This window comes from Orcinus orca, chromosome 1 (genome assembly GCF_937001465.1).
Source record: "Orcinus orca chromosome 1, mOrcOrc1.1, whole genome shotgun sequence".
NCBI classification, from domain to species: Eukaryota; Metazoa; Chordata; class Mammalia; order Artiodactyla; family Delphinidae; genus Orcinus; species Orcinus orca.
The window spans coordinates 59,811,758-59,828,351 of NC_064559.1; the positions used below are offsets into that span (position 1 = coordinate 59,811,758).

The 16,594-nt window shown below is 37.9% G+C and overlaps 1 protein-coding gene across 1 annotated transcript in view; it reads right to left on the reverse strand.

Annotated features, from left to right (window-relative positions):
• Positions 1 to 947: 947 nt before the first annotated feature.
• The window catches only part of GORAB (golgin, RAB6 interacting), a 53,224-nt gene continuing 37,577 nt past the window's right edge, over positions 948 to 16,594 (reverse strand). The window contains exon 5 of the mRNA XM_049715886.1: positions 948 to 1,060. Coding sequence (XP_049571843.1) covers positions 1,033 to 1,060 — 28 coding nt within the window. The 3' untranslated portion in view covers positions 948 to 1,032. The remainder of the gene's footprint in view (positions 1,061 to 16,594) is intronic.

The following is a 16,594-nucleotide window of genomic DNA, read 5'->3' on the forward strand; positions in this document are numbered from 1 at the left end:
ACAATGTAATGACACTTGTAATTTATTCACTTTATATTATATTACCACTTTTAGTAGTTGTAATAATATTTCACAGTGTGTATGTCAGCATTTAATTATTTATTTTCCCAATTTTGGATAGCTCTAATGTTTTCAAACTTTTGCTATTGTGAATATCTTCCTGCACATAACTCTTCCCTCATAATTTTTTGTTCTAGGCTAGATTCTAAGAAATGTTTATTAGGTCATTTTATATCTTAACTTCCTAGACTCTGTCACCCCACCACTTTACTCACCATCTTTTTTAATCAAATACATGAAGGCTGACTACCACTTTGACCTATCTACCCTCTCTGTTTCCCAGCTTCAACTTGAACGCCAAACTATTTAGCATTTTGGCACATCTGGCACCCACTTTCCTTTCTTACATCCTCTATCTGAAAGCATGGAACAAGATTTTTTCTTTTTTTTAACTACTTAAACTATCCACCATTTAAAGAAAAATGTATCACTTCCTTTAAGAAGACATACTATATGTAAGCAACTAAAATATATAGAATTTAAAAGAAATTTAGATTCCACTGAGGAAAGGAGAGGTGAGAAATAGATTTATCAAGTAGAGAGTAAGTTAGTTTACTCAGGAAGTTTTCATGAAGAAAATAACCTTGAGTTGTGGATTCATATATATTCTGGACCTAACATATTGAGAAAAATAAAATAAGCAACCAAGTGTACATTTGTTTGTTTCCCCGATCTTTCCTTTCTATTTACCCTGTTTGGGACCCAGCAAAGTTGATGAAGAGATGTTGGTTAAGGAGTGAATTGGAGCCCAAGTCAGTGCAGAGAGTCAGATTGTCCAGAATCACATTCCTGACTGTAACACTCACTAGTTATGTGAAGCTGGGCAATTACCTCATTTCTCTAAGCCCTAGTTTCCTCATCTACAAACTGGGAATAATTATACTTACTCCATATGGTTGTAGTAAGAAGTAAAGTGTTTACATCTGTAAATTGCCAGGCCTAGTAGATAGGCAAGCAACAGCAGGAACGGTATCAAACTCTTCTCCTGGTGTAATGTGGGCTGCATATAAAAAATAAAAATGGTTGATGAATGTCATTGGTTATCAGATTTATCATTCACTATGAAGACTCTCTGAATGAATTACATTAGATCAATTAAATTAGATAAATAAAGCATATCTCACCAGTTCATTCTAGGTATTAACAAAGTCACCAGCTTCCACTAATAGTATCTTTGGGGAAATGCTTGACTTTTGCTTAGTGACTACATGAAAAGTATAAACAGGTGAAAGGGACCACTTCTGGTCTACAGAAGAGTTGAATTCATGGTTATTTTGTATTTCTTTGAACAAAAGGGAAAATAATGACATTTTCTAAGAGTTTAAAAAAATCACATGAACAAAGAAAATGATGTCAAGAGTAGCCATCACAAATCACTTTTTAATCACAAGATGCAATTAAATAGTCATTAATGATTCACTTTGGGCCCTTGATTTTTACCTTCTTAAAGATTTCTAGCTAGTATTGAAAAACTGCCCAGCAATCGGGGGGCCTGTCACTTGGACATTAGGAATGTCAACGGCTCCGAGCAGAGTCTGGATCTCATCCAGGTTCAGTGTCACTGAAATGGGAACCTGACCAGTAGGAAAAGTGTGTTCTTCTCCTGCCTCTGTGGATCTCTACCGTGGTTGGTGGGACAGCTGCCAGGAGCTAACTCTGTGTGTCAGATCTTCATCCCGTTGCCTGCAAGGCAACAGGTAGCACCTTACCTGCAGAACTGAACAGACGGACTTCTCTCGGCAGACTTCCAGACTGTAGCCTCCTACTCTGGCTTAAGGCTGAGAACCGACCCTACCGATTTATTTTCAGATTTCGCGAATGAGAATGAAATTCAAAACACTTTTTAAATTGGATTTGATACACACGCATATGTTCAGTTTTAGTCCCAGGGGAAAACCCAGAGCTTGATAGGTTTTGATGCGCAATAACACCATTCTCCTTTGGAACGCTGATTTCTCTGGCCTCCCCTATAAGCATTGCATGCCTTATCCCTGCCACAGAAATTCCATCCAGGCAGGATTGTGAATCTTATAGATTTTGCCTCCCTTCAGCAGCCCAGGAAAATAAACAGCTAAACTAAATCTCACTGTAAGTTGGCTTCTCCTGAACCATGTAAATATAACAATACATATTTTTACCTAGATGCAGTAAATACATAAACATACAAAGGCTTCTAACCTCCTTGTGTTGCTCCCAGAAGCTGAGTAAATGTTTTCCTGGGATCCGTTTTAGGAGTATGTTGTTTTCAGAGATGTCTTATGCTGACCTGTGTTAGTGATGCTTACCTTTCACCTTGTAAGCTATTTCAGTGTTGTGACATCATTTTAAGGGAAAAGAAAACACCAAACGGTTTTAATTTTTTCTCTCTTTTCTCATGTTTCTACTTCTCCATGTCCCACCTACACTAGTATTAAGTTGATTTCCTCCAGAACCCTTGTGAGTGTCTGTCTTCATTCTAAGTTTTCCCCTCCCCTATGCCGGATGGCTCCTTGGTATTGACAAAGTCTGTGTTCAAGCCTTCTCTGCCCTCCTTGGTTTGCTTGTTTGTATTTTCCTTGCCTGAGGCTGGACTGACTGTAGGGCTTTCCACAGAAGAGGTAGGAGTTTGGATAAGCCAGCAGTTTAAGCAGGTTTTATGACCAGCCAGTGTAATAAAATGCATTCAGGGGTCACCCGAGAAACTTTAATCAGCACCAGGGGTCACTGGATAGCACTTCTAGACGGGGGAGACAGAAATGAGGAACAGAGACTCAAAAGAGAGGACGAAGAGTTGGGGGAGGGGGCTAGGGATCGAAGGTTCTCAAGTTATCAGAAATAACTTTTAAAAAAATCAATGTGTTTTGCAATCAGAAATGGTAAGAAGAGACATAATTGCCCAGCGGAAACTAGGGATCTGCTGCAAATTTAGATGAGAATTTTACCCAAAGACCTAATTTTTTTCCCTTGTGCAGTTTGCATGAAAGTTTGGCCTTATGATTGGTCTCGGGATGGATATCAGATATCTCACCCTGAAGGGAGAAACATTCCCACCAAATCCTTCTCCCCTGAAAGGAAAAAAATTTTTCTGCATCCAATAATCAGAGCCTGGGCAGACAAATTGGCACCACCTTTTTTTTGCTCTCCAGCCTCCCTTTTATTTTCTGCTAGAAATAAGACTGCAGACTTGAGTCACAATTCACAAATATTTGGTAGTATTATGTTGTAAGGAACTGGGGCAAAAAAAAAACCCGGAAGAAGGTAATTCTTAAAAGCTTTGCTTTCACTCATGCAAACAAACTTTATGCTTCTCAATAAATCTCCTGTTTTGTAAGTGGCCATTAAAATAACAGATCATTTGATTAAAATTCTGTTTTCACAACAGTCCTTTGGAGTTCTGGGGAACCTCCAAATGTGGTCTTGGCCATGATGCCATTAGCATTTTATTAATGCATTCAAAAGGTTAAAAGCTCTTACTTTTTATAGGACTTTTAAAAGCAAACATTTGATTGTCTCTTGCATAAACTGACTCTGAACCCATTAAAATGTGACAACTTCAGAACCGACCGGATTTAAGGGTAAAAAATTGATCAAGGGTTTGCCACATTTTTAATTGCTTTGAATGAGGTGGAAACTGAACTGAGGCCAATATGTTGGAATGGAAAGAATTAAATCCAGTCCAACACCTTTTGATATAATAATGATATCTTTTAAATTAGGGTTTTTCCCTTTTAGAGTTGAATGATTCTTTATGGCACAAAAATAGTTCATAGTTTGAAAGGTTTATTTTTTCCTCTTTTAGTCCAGTCATAATGCAGTTTGTCATTAGAAATAAGATGGAAATATTTTTTTTTAAATATGTTTCCGGTGGTTTAGCCTAAAAAAAAAAAAAAAAAAAGCTCAGGGCGGCAACTGTAAATCTACCTTTGTTGTTCATTTGGATGAAAAAGCATGTGTGTGTGTGCAGATCTGAAATGATGTTACCAAAAGTTTAGGCTCTTACTTGTAAATTAGGCACTTTTGGGAATTAGGTAATAAACCCACAATAAAATAATAAAACCAGTGGTCCTGAAGCCATTTATTGTTATTTTCCATTTTGTCTCATTCTCATCACATATATTTTTAGGTTGGAATACCCCATTTTATTGAATGATATTTTGTATGCAAAAAAGAAACTTCCTGCTCCCCCAACTTCTCCTCCAAATGAAAATGTCCATTCTTATTATTTCCTACTTTTACATCACTGATTGTGAAGAGTTTTCAACTTACCTTTATTGTTTTATTCCTTTATGTTTTAGTGACTGATCACATTTCTTACTCTAGTACATTCTGTTTTTCCAGAGTACATTAGGTCTTTATTTTTTTCTCCTTCACAAATGAACTACTGAAAAACCATCTCCCTGGGCCTTTCTTTTTTAATTGCTTCTGTGTTCTGAGGCATTGGGGGAGCTACATAACTAGCAGAAGTAGATCAGTAGATAAGCTTGCATAACACGCACTTAATTATACAAACAAGTCTTTCTGGAGAAAGTCTTCTGACAATTACCTCCCGAAATAAATATACCTCAGTGACTGTCAATAGTAATAAAACCCGCACAATCATTTCTTAAAGCTTTTATTGTTTGCCTGTAATTAGCATGCTGATGTGATTAAAGCTACTTTTGACTTTTGATAAACCCCAGACTCCTATAGATAACATTTCCAGCGGTTCGAAGCTGCTTTCATTAGAAGCGATATTTATCTGATTTGTAACCAATCAATTGGAAATAAAACTTTCCTGTGGCATGCCGTTAAAACGCCTGCAGCAGCCCTGGTTTCCCGAATCCCCTCTCCTCGTCTATGTCCTTGAGTGAGATGGATTCCATATGGTTTGGCGCAGGAGAACTGGCAGGGATTGAAAAGGTAGGGAATGCGGCTCTAAGGAGAGCCCCTCTAGACGTCCTGCCTTATTTCTACTTGTTGCTATTCGAAGGCACGGGTAACTGCTGTAACCAATTTTCTTGAAAAATATACTTTTGTGTAGCAGCAGAAAAGCCTGCAGAACTGGGGTTTGTTAAGGGCATTTTGCGATGTTTACTCTGCTTCTATATTTTTAAGTTTATGTTGGATTCTTTTATCAGACCCCTTCAATTCTGATCTTAATTTTGTCCTTTTTGCCCTCCCCCCAAATTATTTCTCCCTCTGTTTCCATACTATTATTCTCATTTTATATCTCCTTTCTTCCTTTCTTTCTGATTTTTGTTTTTGTGTTTGTTTTCTATAACATTTGACTTGCAACCAGTTTAAATTTCCTTGTTCAAAATTACAAAGCACTGAATTTTGAAGTTTTGAAAAGTAGACAAATAATGACTTTCAACAGTTTATCTGACCCAGCAAACATGCTGAATACTTTTTAAATGTTCATAAGCGATAGAGGAACACGGAGCTAATAGTATTTATACATTATCACTGCAGTGGTGTTACAGCCACCATCTCAGTTTCTGTATAATTTCTCCTCTGCACTAAACTACTAATCTATTTATTCTTGTTCTCAATAGGAAGAAGAAAAGAAAGAAAAAGAAAGAAAGAAAGAAAGAAAGAAAGAAAGGGAGAAAGAAAGTGCACCTTCAGAATCTATGTATTTATTTAAAGCATTTCTTCCGTCTTATCCTCCACATTCACCAAACATTTCATACTTTTAGAAATGTAATAGAGAAAGGAAAATATTTTCCAAAATATTTTCTAAAATGGAGCCAGTGTTGACATGCAAACTTTTATGGATTTCCAGTAATGGATCATTAAAATCTGTCTTTAAATATATGGTAAACATGTGCATAAATGCTATATATGCCATGCTTTTCAAGTTGAGTTTTAAAGTGAGTGTACATAAACAAAATATTTTATTGCTATTAAAATGAAAACATGAAATCTATGTCTGTGAAGCCACTTACACCAATCTAGACATGTTCAAAGGTTTTCAATTTTTATTTAATTATGTGGCTTCTCAGTGCCCATTTCAAGTGTTTTCTTGAACAATGTAATTTATAACTTTATAAATAATCCTATACAATTCCAACCTTAATTAAGTACATGTATGTCTTTGCACAGATAATTCAAGTGTATTGTTTTGAAAACACTGATTCTTTCTAATCTTAAGATGACCTCAGTTATGACATTTAATATATTGGAAATGAATGCCATTTCATGTACATATTACCTAGAGGAAGTTGCATTTAAAACTTTAGAAAATAAGATGAGGAATTTTTCCTGTAAAATGAATAACTAAGAAGATAGCAAGATTGGGTGTGACAAGTATGTCTCTACTGGTGGGGGGTTTATGAACGTGCCTTATAGTTAGGAGAATTTCTGGAGACTGGCAGGCTCAGGGAAAAGGTTAGTAGTATGTTATGTGCCTTTTGAAAGCAGCTTTTATCAAACAGCTTAAACATTTTCTTTTCCATTTATTTTAGAAAATGTTTTAGAAATCATTAAATATCCATTTGAAATAAGTCAACTGTAAAGTGGTTCTTCACTTTAAATACATTCCCTTATTTCCCTATCTCCCAATTAAGAGACATTAAGGTAAGTCTGTTGGCAAATACATTATGCTACCAAAACACAAAATATTTATTCTCATCTTGATTTTGAATCCTTTAACGTAAGAATATTAATCATGTGTTCTTTGGATACAATTTTATTTCTGTTGAAAAAACAGTAAGCATATTTTAGAAACTGAAGCTGGGATTTTTTTTTTGCACATAAATTGTCTTGTATTTCAGCAACCATATGATCACTAAAATAACAGAGAGGCTCAGAGCATTCTGGATTTGAGCAGTGCCTTTAAAATATACTCTGCCCATAACTGAAACCACAGTGACAATATTTCAAGTGATAGAAAGAAAAATGGTTTGCAGATTTACAAAGAGAAGTCATGTACTTCTGCAAAGTTTTATTCTCATAGAAGTTGTCTGGTGTATGGACAAATAAGATTGAGATAACATCACAACAAATAACTAAAGGTAGAGGGAAAATCTCACTTAACTGGATTTTTAAAAATTGCTCTTTGAGTGTATGTTTGCACCTGTGCGTGTTATGTGTTTGTCTATAATAAAGACACATAGGTGACCATGGCACGATGATTTAGCTGTTTACTTTATGTATCTTCCCTATAATTTACTTCTCTTGAATTACCTATCATATATATAACTTTCAAACTTTTTTTTCTGGTAAACATACACTTATCTAGCCATTGACTATAGCTACACAATGACAAATATCAGAAGGAAAACTGAAAAATCTGAATTGTTTCCCTTTACAATGCCAAAGAGCTGAGTGTCTGAAAAGCATCAAGGCACTGGTGTAATGGTTTCAGTTTTTACCCAAGTGTTTGGCATCATGTAGACATGGTCACAGGCTCATTCCCTCCCTGATGAGGGTGCTTTCATCTGTAGATAGAGGATATTTCAAAAGTACTCAGTAGAGCAACTGCAGAAGTGATTGAAATGACATTCTCCAGGCTGCATACTCAAAGAGGGTAAGTTTTGAACACTTTTTCTTGCAAGTAGCCAAGTCATTCCAATTCACATCTCTCATTTTGTACCTCAGATGATTTTCTCCCACAACAGTCTTTGCACCTGTGTGTGTTGATCCCTTTATTTTTGTTTCCTGAAATTAACATGATTATTTTTTAAAATCCTATACATGATGGAGATTTAAATTTTGTTCATAAGTCCTATGCACATCATCAACAAATGCCTCTGTGTTTCTATGTCTCTTTGAAAAAACTGCTCCTAGAGAGGGAAAGAATCTTCTTATTTCAAGTTTTACCTGAAGACAGAGTGGGCTTCATGCTTCAGAGTTAATTCTTTCAAAGAAGCTGAATGTCCGTGAACTTGGGAAGGGTAAGACAGGAACAAATAGGCCAATTTCTATTGTCTCATTAGACTACAGTGCTGATTCAAGTTTAAGTAACTCTCAATTTGTTAAAGGCATTGACTTGTCTTTCATTTTTTTAAAAAATTAATTAATTAATTTTTAATTTTTGGCTGCATTGGGTCTTTGTTGCTACGCCCAGGCTTTCTCTAGTTGTGGTGAGCAGGGGCTACTCTGTTGCAGTGCGCAGGCTTCTCATTGCGGTGGCTTCTCTTGTTGCGGAGCACGGGCTCTAGGCACGCGGGCTTCTGCAGTTGTGGCTTGTGGGCTTCCTAGTTGTGGCTTGCGGGCTCTAGAGTGCAGGCTCAGTAGCTGTGGTGCACGGGCTTAGTTGCTCTGTGGCATGTGGGATCTTCCCAGACCAGGGATCGAACCCATGTCCCTTGCATTGGCAGGTGGATTCTTAACCACTGCACCACCAGGGAAGTCCCTTTTTTTTTTTTTTTTTAACATTCCTGAACCAACGCACACTTATGAGTGTGTTCTGATATTGTGTCCTTTCCAAAGGCTGATCACACATTGCTAGAAACAGTAACACCAGCTGAATCCACTCCAGCTCCCCAGACAAAATGAATGAGAACAAAGACGTGCCCTTACAGTGTGTTGCATTTTATATTCTGTGTATTCATGATGCTTTTTAAAACTTACTCCATATTCAAACAAAACTTGTTTGCTTAAACTTAGATTTAAAACAACCATCTTCTTTTCAGGTCTCTATGTGGCTGCATGGCTAGTGTGTTTCTGTTTTTCCACAACTTGAAACATGTTGTGACAAAGCCAGTTAAAAATGAGGTCCAATAAAATGTAATGGAGTTCTGTAAATACATGAATATCGCAACCTCTACACTCTGGGTCTCAAAATCCTAGTTCTTAAAAGCAAAAGCAGCTTGGAGAATTCCTCTGCAGGAAGTCCTCGACACAAAATGGTGCCATTGGGCAAGTCCACTCACAAGAGAAGGTGGCGGGGGAGCTGCAGGCTCTTGCAGAGAAGTGAGTCATGGGCAGCGTGCACGCGTATCATTTGCATTCGTGAACATGTCTCTGTGCCCCTCACTGAGCTGCTCTTTATGTGTAGTAGGAAGGCCTGATGGAGGGGGACAGAGTGGGCTCCAGAGACACATACCTCCTGTTTGCTCTGGTCTTAGTAATTATTGCAGAGTCACTGCAGAGCCCAGGAGAAAGAACACAAAAAAAGAAGTTTTAAAAGGAAACAAAAGAAAAAGAAGAGAGGAAGAAAAGAAGAAAGTACAGGCACTCTCTGCTCCAACGGAAGCTATGCCAAGAAGCAACTAACTAAAAACAGACAGAGCAGAGGGGAGAAATGAGGAAAGAATAAAATGGTTTGGAGTCAGGCTGACAAATGCACGAGAGAAAAATTCACATGGTTTCAGAGCAGTACTTGGCATCTATCTCAGAAATTCATGTGTGTGTATAGTTTTTCATGTTTATTTCTGGAAGAATATTTTGCAATTTCTTTTTACTGAAAAAGATGAGTTATTTTCATTCTTCTAGAATAGTGGAGAGAGCACCCTTATCTTCCCCCCAAAAGGCTACCTCCTCTAACTTAACACATTTTTTAAAAATGGTGTGTGTGTGTGTGTGTGTGTGTGTGTGTGTGTGTGTGCTGACTCACTAGATGACTTCCTACTTTCTATAACCAAATAGAGTGCTAAAACCCAAATGTCTGGGCCTACTGTCTTTCAACTAGTATCCTAACACCCCTTATGAGTAGACAGAGGCTCATTGGCTTGTTTCAAAAGAAGGCAGGGTGTAACTCGGGCCCATTTGACTTTGCATTACTTGAATAGTCTAACCAGCCCCAGGGCTGAGGTCTGCAAGTATTTGGCTTATTCAATCTAATCCACTGATGGCTTGTGTGGTAATGAATGTCTGAAATGCTTGTCTCTGATCAGGAATTTTTAATGCTGTCCTCATGGGCTCTGCTGAGCTTTCCTGCTTGTAAACGGAGGCTTAACACACTCAAATCACCCATGGAACTGTGTGAGCTGGCAACACCCAGAGAGAAAACTTGCCATTGTGATGCTAATTTCCTTCTCACCTTTGACCAGAAGGGGTAATTACATATAATTTGTGGAAACAGTTCCTCTGGAGTAAGAACACCTAAGGGAAACACGGAAGTTTTTTTAAACTAAATTGAATACATTATAGATAAGAAATACAAATGCAGTTTGAACTGGATTGTTCATCTCTGTCCCAGGATCAAAACTGAGGAATTTTGACTCCTCTGAAAATCACAGCCGTACTATGGACATTCCTATTTGGACCTCTCTCTGCAAAGCTACAAAGACTGAACTTGATGAAGCAAAGAACCTTAGAACAGCTGCCAGGGACTTTTGTTCTTTTGTTTTCTTCTATGGCAGACATGTTCTAAAGGCACTGATAGTGATTAACCATAAATGATTGTCTAAAGGGTGGTGTTTAAACATCTATTTTCTTGCCACTCCACTCCGCCCCGCCCCTTTCCCCCCCGACATCAACCTTAAACTAGTTTTATCAGGATAGACACACCTGGAAAGTCATTCTGGAGAAGTGTGTGCATGGCTCCCACCTCTAGGGTGGTCACCAGTGTTGCCCTGAGAACACTGGTGTAGCATGCTCTAAGAGAAGTCTCTTGAAATACGTTTCAACTTATGTGTCCCAATTTCCAGTATTTTTTCCATCAGAAGTGAGCTCCTCAAAGGGGTGAACGTTTCAGTGGTGCAGTAAGAAGCAGTGCCTAAGCAGACTGTGATGTGGATAACAGCGATGATCCACAGGTGCAGCACTAACCCCCTTTCTGGGTAAATGATGGTAGTTGGGGGACATGTATTTTAACCAGCGTCAATTTAGGAGCCAGAATATTTGTATGTTAGTACTGATTGAAATACTGTTTCTATCTGTTTCTACTGTTGACTGACAGTTGCAGATAAGTGAAAGTCAAATCTGGCCATTCCCATGTAGTGGAAATAGCACGAGCTTTAAAGTCGGACGGGTCTGGATGCACATATTAACGCACTACATGTTAACCTTGCACCCTTGACTTCCCAGATCCTCAGTATACTCACCCTTTAAAAAGAACACCACCTCAAGGGATTTTTAAGATAAGATGCAGAAAGTGCTTTGTACGTTTAAAAAACAAACAGGGAAAAAACCAAAAACAAAACCAACAACGCTCAATGAAAGTTCTTTCTTTTCTCCTAAAATTATAACAAAACCACAATTTTTGAAGTGAACCATTTTTGGTACAAATCACTCTGAAGTCTAGTTGTCACCCTCTTTAACAGTTGATGACCTTGCTATAACCATGATAGATTAGAGTAGTTGCAAAAGTTAAAGGAGACACGATACACAATGTCTTAAATGCTTAATATTATGTGTCATCTGTCTTTAGTACCAAATATCCGTAGGCAGTTTTCTTATGCTGTAATAATCATAATCATAATATCGTTTTGAACATTGTGAGAGCTATAGATATATTCTTTCATTTATTTCACATAACAATTTCATGAAGTGGTTATTCCTGTTTTACAAATGGGACAATTAAATCTCATTATGTGCTACCACACAAATAGTGGAGGTGAGATTGTAACCCAGTTCTACTTGGCTCTAAATCCCAAGCTCTTAGCCGCTGTGTATACTACCTTATGCTATTCAGCCACATGGTACAGAATTTCACCATAGCATCACTGCAGACAATCATTTAGATTCTGCTCAAATACTCTGATGACATGAAATCTACTTTTCCATCTAGGTAACTCATTCCACTTTTTAATAGTTCTGTTTTTCTATAGTTATTTACTTGGAATCTGATGACCATCACTGTGAAGCTGAGAAGGACATTCAAACAATCGTATGAAAAGAAATGTGTTGTAATACAGGGTAAAAAAGAGAAGAAGCTGGTGAATTCTCTACAGGTCCCTTGGCCATTATCCAGTTTCTAGTAATATTCCCAGGGTCATTAAATGTTATTTTCCATTTGTTGGAACATTTTCATGATCAACATTTTAGAACTGCACTTGCTACATGTGGGTATTAAAAACTTGAAATGTGGCTAATATGGCTAGTCCAAACAGAGATGTGCTGTGAGTGCAAAATACACATCGAATTTCACATAAAATTTCTCATTAATTGCTTACACATTGATATGATAGTATTTTGGATATTGCTTAAATAAGTACATGATTAAAATTATTTTTACCTGTTTCTCTTTACTTTTGAAAATGTGGCTACTGGAAAATTTCAAATTACATATGCACAGACTTAACATTTGTAGCTTGCATTACATTTCCATTGGACAGCAATTGTTCTGTACCCTCAAGAGGAAATGTACCAGACGTTTGAAATGTATCAAATCCATACCTTGCCCCAAAGAGTCTCAGAGAACAATAAAGGCAAATGCTTATTTATCTTTCACTCTACACTGTTTTAAAGCTCTGAGTACAAGGTACTTTGTATGCACAGAGAGATCATTTATCTTTTGGCATTTAGCTAGTGCTACAGTGAATATCCCTTAATCATCCTTGTTTAAGTTTGACAAGAATTATTTCTTTATTTACACCAGAAATATTGCTCTTTGTGTTGTAGAGAAATGCATGGCCTTAGTTCTTAAAAACCGTGGAGTTAGCATTGGAAAAATTCGGGCATCTGTCCTCAGTTTTGCTGGGTGTGGGAAGGTGGGTATGAAGGGAAGGTGTGGAGCAGAGAACAGATGGAGAGCTCTCCTAACTAGACACCACGATGAACATAAAGGTCTTTCCAAATCCTGAGTCCTCCACTTGAACACAACAGAATATTATCCAGAGTAACCAACCATGGATGAAGACCTGAGTTGACTCTGATAACTGTCCCCTGGGAAATCAAATGGTATTTCCACCCTCCCCACCTAGAAATGGTTTGTTCAAGTCACAAGAGGAGGCTACAGCTGATTTCCATCTTGGAGGAAGGAATTGTTCCTGTCAGCCTGCCTGCCTGGGATTGCAGCTGAGCCATATTTAGCCTCTAAAGCTAGATGTTTTAGTGCCTGGCTCTTTTTAACTGGCATATGTTAAGAGCTTTGAATTAACAGGTGCATAAAAACTGTCAAAACACACTTAAATCTCAAGACAGACCGTCAGTTGTATTAAAAAGTATGGTGTTACAGAAACATGCACTCTCAACGCATCCAGCATATAACAGCTTGGAAAGTCCTTTCTCCCTGCAAGCAACCCAGCAATATTAATCCATCCCATGAAACAAAAGGCCATGGTCCTTTAACCTCTTGATGGAGGATGGTGTGTGTGTCTGTGCACACGCACGCGTACGTATTGGGGGGATCAGAATCAAGCACAAAGTCTTTCCTTCTGCAACTGAATCTTCTTTCAGTTTCCAAGATCCCCATTTATAAACTAATCTAATTGAAAGGAAAAAGAACTCCCAGAGCTCTGGAAGGCACACTTGAAGTTGTTCCTTTTAAGGAAAATAAATTGATCATGTAACATGGTGAAATTTAAATTAAAATTATCACAGGGTGGCAGGGAGAGAAAATGCATCACTTAAAGCTGCGTGAATTATGTGTAAAAGACACTACTTGGTTAAAATAGGCAGAATCAAGTAAGATCCAGTACTTGATCAGAGGATAAGCAGAGGATAATGTTTGCTGCCGTGATATTAAGTTCCTTTATTATATTTGTAAAAGCAATAGTTATGTATCACTAACTCTAAAATTGGCATGAAAGAACCTGACATTTCTCAGTTAATTACTTTCTTGCACATAATATGTACCATAAAGCATTTTAATTTAATCAAATTAGAAGTTTAATATGACCTTGGCTCTGTGTTTCATAGTGACATCTTAGATTCAGCACTAGGCCCTCATCTACCAAATAGCTGGGGGACCATAACCAAGTCAGTTACTTTTTCAAAGCCTCATTTATTTTTTTAAATTGTAATATGATGGTGGATAGAAGTGGGATGGGAGAGAAAGTCTCCTTAACATTCATTTTGGTTCTAAAAAGAGTAAAATCCTATGATTTACAACATTCTTCCTGGATTAAGAGTGTCACTTCTAGATATTCCTGTGTACAATACTAGGGCCACTATACTGAAATGATGAGGCAGGGTATTATTTGTTTGTTTATCTTTTTGTTTTTTCTATGTCCTAGCATTTAAATTGTTTTTGTTTTTTCATTTTTAATATACATTCCAGAAGGCTGTCAAAGATCAGACTTCTCAGAAAATAGAGTCTGGGATGGAGATGTGTGTGCCAAAGTTTATTGGAGAGTATGTTTGAGGACAAGGTCTGTAAGTGGTCAAGGAAGCAGGACTGGGTAGGGAGAGCCTTTGGGTGTGATACAGACACAACAAAGGCCTCAGCCGAGTTCTGGCCCCAGTTCTTCCCAATTGAGGCATGGGGGCCAGTTCTTTGTACCCCCATAACTCTCAGACTTTGGTTCCAGGCTTCCCCCCAGGAAGGGGGCACAAACTTTGGCAAGACCACTCTCTTTAGCCTAGGGCAATTCCTGAAGAAAGAATCTCCAGTGAGCCATTAACAACCAACACTTTTCACAGCTGGTCCTGAAAGGGTCATCTGGGCAGTGCACCACTGTGACCGTTACAAAGACAAATATAGGATCTGTTCTCATCGTTCTTTTGGAAGCTTCTCTCCTACTAGATGTATGACCTTAGACAAGATGGCTAATTTTTGTGCCTCTTAACTCATGCTTTGCTCATTCACAAATCGTGGATAATAACAGAACCAGATAAAGTTATAATGAAGACAAAAAGAAATAAAATTTTCAAGCATCTAGCAGAATGCCTGACATGTAATGGGCTCTCTTTCAAAGTGAGTTTCACCTTCCTCTCTTACCAAATGATAATCCTTTTTTCATGTCTAAGGATAGTTTCAAAAAATAAGGGAGATCTAGCAAATAGCAGATTGTCCTTGAGGTTAATCCACAGATGAAAATGTTGTCATGTTGTAAACTGCCTTGTTCCTGGAGGAGTGTTGACATTTTGGAGCAGGGTTGTGCTTTCTGCCCCTGGAGGATGTCACTCTTGTCAGAGGAAAACAATCAAATGACATAATGCCCTTACCCCACCACCACGTCATCCCATTTCAACACCATCCCTGGTATTAGCATTACTCAGCATTAACTGTTAATGCATTAGGGATTGAGATAGGAAGTATCCTTCAGAAAGGCTATTTCTGCCCTACTTATACATTCATTTGAGAAGCTATCACTAAGCATCCTGCCAAATTCCTCTGACATCAGTTTATTAAGCTGCATAGGGTTTGGATAGGATAGAACAGAGGTAGACAGAAGCATCTAATTATTTTGCCAAATCCCCTTTAAAATATGAAACCAAGCCAAGAGCAGATAGCATGCACAGTTCCCAACACTGTTTTCCCATTGGGAAGGTGTTAACACTATTGTTATTGTTTTATCCTTATTGATTGGCAACGACAAGTTCCTTTCTGTAATGAGTATGGAGGAGAAAGGGTTTTTGCCAAAAAGAACTACATTCTAAGAAAGATCAAAGCGTGGGTGTTTCATCTGATACACGTTTCCTCCGTTTGGATACTCAGCCCTGCAGCCTGTTTTGAAATTCCTGTGTGCACGTCAAATAGTCAGGGATTGTTCCTCTTTCTTGCTCTCTCTCTCCTTCCCTCCTTCTTTGCCCACAGAGGTTTCCTCCTGGCTTTTCCCCGGCTCACCACCAGCCCGTCTGATGAGCTACCCCAGCAGACCGAAGAAGGAGATGCGATGTTGTACAATCAAACCCTGTTGGTAAATATTTTCATTTCAGAAAAGCTAAAAAACAATTGTTATTTCAGAGGTTGAAGGGCCAAGTCCAGGAAGGAAATTCCTGAAAAGGGACCTGGCCCTGGCATTGACAATCACTTTAGCTGGGAGATATTTTTATCTTTGAATATGGAACAGGAAGATCATTTTCTCTAAACGTTAGAATGAAACTGAATCTTGACCAGCCTGCCAGCAACTTATAACAGAAAAGAAGAAAATTACTTGAGTCCTAATCATGGAGAAGTTAAAACCACAACAATAAAACAAACTAAAAAGACGCAAACAAACACAAACCACTTTTCATTCCACTGTGTGAGCTAAACAACCCCATCCCTCAGGGTGTATTGATTTTTATTTTAGTTTATTTACATTTGGACATCCTTTTTGCTTCTCTTCAAAGGAGGCTGAGGTGTCTTAGGGATGCAGATTAGGTTATCTAGGTTATTTATATTAGCAGTTTTCATTGTGTCATGTTGATGATTATATAAGACGTCAGGTTTTTTGTTTTTTTTTTCTTCATCTTTAAAGAAAGTTTGGAACAAGTCCCTGAGAAATAGTATTCAATTAAAACTCTATTCATATCAACTCTTCAGTTCTGCTAAAAAGAGATGATCAGGGGCCTCATAATCGATTCATACCTGACACCTTGTCAAATTTTAATGGACAGTGTTTATATAGCACTAACCTCAAAGAAAACCAAGTCTTGTGCTGAATTAGGTAGCCCTGCGGGGTGGGGTGAACAAAAAGTCTCAAACCTACTTGACCAGTTTACCATGGTATGAAAAAGGACAAAATGACCCTGGTGTCTTTTCTTTGTGTTATTGTTCTATTTCTGATGACACTTGAAGAAGAAAGTCATTTGCTAA